Source organism: Trachurus japonicus, chromosome 1 (genome assembly GCF_045865225.1).
Source record: "Trachurus japonicus isolate A0001 chromosome 1, Traja_1.0".
NCBI lineage: Eukaryota > Metazoa > Chordata > Actinopteri > Carangiformes > Carangidae > Trachurus > Trachurus japonicus.
This window is the reverse complement of record NC_140907.1, coordinates 39752-45796: the sequence shown is the minus strand read 5'-3', so window position 1 is coordinate 45796 and position 6045 is coordinate 39752. Positions and strand designations below refer to the sequence as shown.

The window sequence follows — 6045 nt, the reverse complement described above, 5'->3', positions numbered from 1 at the left end:
AGCACCTGTGTTCCATCTGCATCCTCTGCATTTGACTTTGCAATGCTATGAACTGTTTGTGGTTTCCATAAGTCAACATTGACTTCAATAGCCTTGTGACCGGATTCGTTGACATTCCGGTGGTCTCAGGGCTTTCCACCCAGTGTGCCCACATCTCAGCCACAACTTGTAAGAAACACTCTGCGTCTTCATTGCTGCCTTATTCGGACTGCCTTTAAAGTTTACAGGTTAGTAGCTTTTATGTGCACATGTGCTACGAGTAGGATTTATTGTCATGTCATTTAAGTAGTTTTGTTGACGTTTGGTAAAGTTGAAGACCCGCCAGTGTCGGCAGACAGATACACTCCTTCGCGGGCTTGTCAGGTCTGGCAGGCAGGTGGTCAGGTGCTCTTACGTACAGTAACTGCTGGTAATTTATGCACTCACACATACAGTGGCTATTTTGGACATTTTATTTGAAATGATAATTTAATAATTTGAAACTGAAGGTATTTAAGGTTTAAAATGTGTTGTTTGCTGTCAAAAATGTTTAAATTCCTCTTAATCTGTGAACTGTGTGCTACATCCAATGGTAGAGCAGATGTAGGCTAAGCTGCATGGTTGACTTCCATTAAAATAGTACTGTCATTTGTCTCATATATAATACAGTTAGAGTACATTCTAACAGTGTATTGATTTTAATGGATTTGTCCTTGTTTTTATTAGATTATTTGATGTGTACAGATGTATGCCACTTACCTGAAATTGAGGGGAATATGACATTTGGAAAGTGAATATTGTATTTTGAGTTTGTGAGAATGAATAAGACCCAACTTGGACTCAACACTCTGTGTCCTCATTGCTACTTCATTTTGTCTGTCTTTACAGATCTGTATTGTCACATGGTACCACAGTGTAGTACCAATAACATATTTACTATTCTATGCCATATTTATTGTCCAACTACACTAATGTGCCATGTACCTTGTCAGAGTATCAAGGCCTGCCTTAGGCAGGAGTGCCCCTCGGTGGTGGAAATGTGAACACATGAATAATTGAAATAGGTACTAATCAAATCACCAAGGCAAAGTGAAAGTAACCATCGAGTGCCCACAGATTAGTCATCAGATCATTTGATTCAAACAGAGACATTTTCTTTCCATAAGAAAAGTGTCAGTGACTTGAATCTTACAGTCTTCCTCGTTTGCAAATGCAATTCAGCAAAAACAGTTAATTTAGAACACTTGCTTTCACGAGACAGGAAATGATTGCAACTGTGTGATAGTTTAAAGCTGATATAACATGGGTGAACCAAATGCAGAAGTGAAAGGGCTCAACATCTGCATGGCACGGCGACACATGACGTGGGCGTAACATTTCCTTTATTAGACACAGTTCTTGAACGGTGACAGTTTCTGTGGAAAAACATGAAGCAAAGACATCTTCAAAAGCTGCTGCTTACCCTCTACAGTAAGTTCTTCATATTCAATAAGTGAACATCTGTCTCTATCAGCATAGAGTCTTATCAGTGTGCGGCGGTCGTGCTTCTCAATCTGAAAAAGTGAATATTTATAGCAGAATGTAATGCCTGCATAAATATTTGGTCATTTCATTATACAACTGTAACACAAGTCACGTTATGTTCATATAATGAGATAAAGAATCAAAGTGTACAACATGTAGACAAAACTGAAATGTAAAAAAAAAAAAAAACTGAACATTTTCAAAGATGAACAGTTTCCAGGTGTCATATTCATATTTCATGTACTCTTCTATTTGCAGTGGCTCTGAGCTGTGTGAGCGGTGCAGCAGCAGTGATCCATCTGTCTGGATACAAAGGGAGCTCTGTTAAAGTCCCTTGTCCCTATGCAGATGGTTATCAGTCCTATGAGAAATACCTGTGCAGGAACGACTGTGGCAATGATGATGTTCTTGTTATGACAACACAAGGGCCGAGGGGCAGATACTCCATTACTGATGATCATAGCAGACGAGTCTTCACAACTACCATTTCTAATCTGATGTCTGGTGATGCTGGGAAATACTGGTGTGGGGTGACCAGAAACGGAAAGGATTACTACCCCGATGAAGTACGACTCGACGTAGTGCCAGGTGAAAAAATAAGCTCATTATTTCATTATAATTTTCAAAGGAACTCAGTTTACTTCCTCTTTGTTGTGTCTCCATAATTCTGAGAAACAATTAAACAATTAACAATTAGAATCAAGCCAACAATTGAATATTCAGATATATGTGTTTATTATTATTATGGTTCTGCAGTAGCAGCCGTGGTTCAGGAGGTAGAGTGGTTTGTCCACTAACCAGAAGGTCGGAGGATCAATTCTCCTCCAGTCCGTATGTCGAAGTGCCCTTGGGCAAGATACTGAACACACACTTTCCGATGTATCATCAGTGTGTGAATGCGCCTAATGCACCTAATATAACATATACGGCTACACAACACTGTCTGAATGTGTGTATAGTATAGGTCCATTTACCATTTAGTGTAGTACATTTCAGAAGCAAATTTTTTGCCTATATTTGTATTGATTTTGACCTATAGAGCTAGTATGAATGATTTTTTTTTCTGCTACAAAATAGATTTTCATCCTATAAAATTTGATTAAGCATCTGAGACTTAATTATCATTAAAGCAGAAGTAAGCGATCCGGTCGTTTTGGCTAATGCTGCGTTCCAGGCAGGCTTTTGAAACCGTAAATTACAGCTTCAAGTCACAACTTACGACTTTGTAGCGTTCCAGGCAACCCACTCGTGTTTTTCTGACCTGTTTTACCTGTGAAAGTCACTATAACGGCCACTCGTAACTTCCGACCCGTGAACTCGTACCAGATCGAACTGGTACGACTTCACAGGTCGGAAAAACACGAGTTACGAGTTTCCTTGAACGCACCATAACAGTCCTCGTCCCTACGTCACCACATTCAGGCGCATCCCTTGGCTGCACACACAGCCCTGCATGCCGTTCTCTCTCCTCATTGGATAAAAATTGTAGGATACGAGAAAAGATTTCTCCTCGGCTCAGAGCAGAGCAGAGTGACTGACAGACCCGTGTTTCAGACCAAACACTCTATGTAAGTGATGTAAGTGCTGTCGGAAGATATAACTATTTAAGACTTATATTAACACAAATATATCACTTACTTCTGCTTTAATGTGCACCAGGAACAATAAAAATGGTTGTTGTGTCATTGTACAATTTTTATACTGTAAAAGGTTGATTATAGAGTTTATCACACTGTATTTATTTATATTGTGACTCATATTGAGCTTTTATTCAAGGTCATGGTTCAGGTCCTGCATTTTCATCACCTGATGTTTCCATAAAACCATATACATCAAAGCTCAATGTTTATATTTTGTTTACCTCACTGACAGACAGCTGCTGTGATTATTTCACCACAATCCACGGTCAAGAGGAGGGTTCAGTGTCCATCAGTTGTGTGTATGACTCTGTGAACCAGAACAACCTGAAGTACTTCTGCAGAGGAAAGCAGCCCTCCACATGTCTGCAGCAGGCAGTGGTCACCTCTGACGGGGACCAGGGACGTTACACACTGACTGATGACTCATCAAGATTCACAGTGACCATCAACAGACTGACCCAACAGGATTCTGGCTGGTACCTTTGTGGCGTCCAAAGAAACACTGGTCTGGATGTCTTCTCTGCTGTAAAACTGGAAGTCAAAGGTGAGAGGTTGCAGAACATCACATACTGATGATAAAATTGCTAAGAACCAAAGGTCCCTAAAGATTGACACAATCTTGGTTTATTCTAAGATAATTTATCAAAATATATTCAGGTTTTTTTTCAGTTTCTAACAAGCATTGGTCGATACTAAAGCAACTCTTCACACTGATTAATCCAGGTGTGTCTGAGTAGTCACAATGGTCAGACACACCTGGATTAATCAGTGTGTCCAATAATGTAAGACAGGAAATGAAGGACCTGCCTTAAATTCAGGAAGTGGTGGAGCTGTGCATAGAGCCCATTGAGCAAAAATTGTGGGAGGAGATACATTTTAAAAGTTTTACAGTTATTGGAAAAAAACAGAGTGATGGACTTCATAATTTGTAATGAGTTTAAGTGGACAAAAGTTTCAGCAGTATCTGGGCTACATTGTGGTGAAGTTTCAAAACTAACTAAAAAGCATCTACCGTTGGTTTGGTAGGAATTTTTAAAGTTTTTAAATTTACAGTAAACACTTATTGTGCCCCCCCTAGGAGGGGGGGGCACATGTCCTTGGAGTTGAGTAAATCTGGCATGGGGTTGGATGTTTCTGTGAAGTTTGGTGAGTTTTCGCCCATGGGAAGTAGGATTTCCTCAGAAGAAGAAGAAAGAAGAAAGAAGAAGAATTCCTAGGAATACAATAGTGTCCCGGCAGCTTAGCGGCCTGGACCCTAAAAACTGAATCACAAAATTCCAAAGAGTATGCACACACACAAAAAAACATCCTCACTCCTTCTCTTCTGCATTTGGCCACCAGTTTTCATCAACATCAGCAAACCAGCAAACGACAAATGTTGTGTTTCTTGCCCTTTGACCTCTCTCCCCCAGCTGCTTCAGCTGTGTTTGGAATTATTCTTATTATTTTATTTTGTTGTCAATATTTTGACATGATTTTCTGTAGTTTTCAGTGTGGCTGCAGCAGAAATGCACAATGTTTTTTCCATCATTCTGTTTTGATCGAGGTTTTAACTGTTTTGAACGAAGTGTGTTAGCATTTGAAAAATGTGCTGCAAACGTGCTCACTCAACGCATTCTGTGTGAAAGCAGCGAGTGATACACAGTTTGCTCCACAAGGACTTCTGTTATGCAAACTGTGTGAAGAGTTTCGACAATGTGACCTCATTGACCAGTGCTTGTTGCGACTGAAAAGACTGTAAATGTTGAAAGTGATTAGATTATTATATAACTAAGACCAAATATGCTTCTGTCTGACAGAGTGGTGCTGTGTGCAGTCAAAAACCCTGAGCGGCATCGTGGGACAACCGCTAACGATGCAGTGTCCCTCTACATCACAACACGCCCAGTTCCTCTGTAAGGGGGACAGTCGCAATAGCTGTAGACACATACTGAAGAGGGGGCGCCAGACTCAGGGCAGGTTCACGCTGCAATATGCTTATGCCAGTTATTTCACTGTGACGATCACAAGGCTGGAAGCAGGTGATGCTGGGACATACTGGTGTGGCCCAGACTCAAACTGGAGTCCTGCAGACTACAGCAAGATTTCCCTGTCAGTGGGTAAGATTGTGAAAGCAGAGTTTTGAGTTTAATGAAGGGTAAAAAATGTTGTAAGTTACTGTATATCCAGGTATGGTCTCTGATGTAAACTTACAGTATGTCCTGGTCTGTATCATACCCTGAGTCCTCATACGAGGACGTTACATTTTTGCCTCTTAGCACCATGATACTCCATTTTTAAAAACTTTGACCTATTAGCCACATTTAGGGACACTGTCTGTGCTATCTTGTGGTGATATCACAAATTACACCAATTTCTTTGGGGGGGAAAAATGGCGGGAATTTCAGCCGGAGCCTTCTATGGCAGTTCCGGGAAGATAAAAGACCAAGATAAGAATTGAATCCAAATTTTATGAATGAAACCAGTGTATTTATGTACAACAATGTCTCTGTCTTCATATGGCATTAGAATTTGACACATTTTAGTAATAGTAGCAGACTAGGACATCAATAAATGTCACGTCCTCGTTTGAGGACATTGGGACTATGTTATGTTACTAAAGTACCATGTTGTTTTCAAAGAAATTGGTGTAATTTGTGATATCACCACAATATGGCACAGGCAGTGTCCCTAAATGTGGCTAATAGGTCAAAGTTTTTAAAAATGGAGTATCATGGTGCTAAGAGGCAAAAATAATGTCCTCCTATGAGGACGCAGGGTCTCAGGAGGATTCATATTTCTTAAAAATTACTCGTTATTACTTGACCGTTCCACTTCAGACTGATAGTACTTGACCTCAGGATGACATTCAAAAAATCAGGCCAATCTGATGTGGCATTTCAGAATAAAACCCCTTTGAACT

General features: G+C 40.2%; 1 protein-coding gene across 1 annotated transcript; it reads left to right on the top strand.

Annotated features, from left to right (window-relative positions):
* The first annotated feature begins 1224 nt into the window (after positions 1-1224).
* Positions 1225-5268, top strand: LOC146991035 (polymeric immunoglobulin receptor-like). Its single transcript, XM_085788738.1, has 4 exons — positions 1225-1449; positions 1762-2091; positions 3376-3687; positions 4943-5268. Exons 1-4 carry the CDS (start codon positions 1407-1409, stop codon positions 5266-5268), a joined length of 1011 nt encoding a protein of 336 aa, XP_085644864.1. The 5' UTR covers positions 1225-1406.
* Positions 5269-6045: the final 777 nt, after the last annotated feature.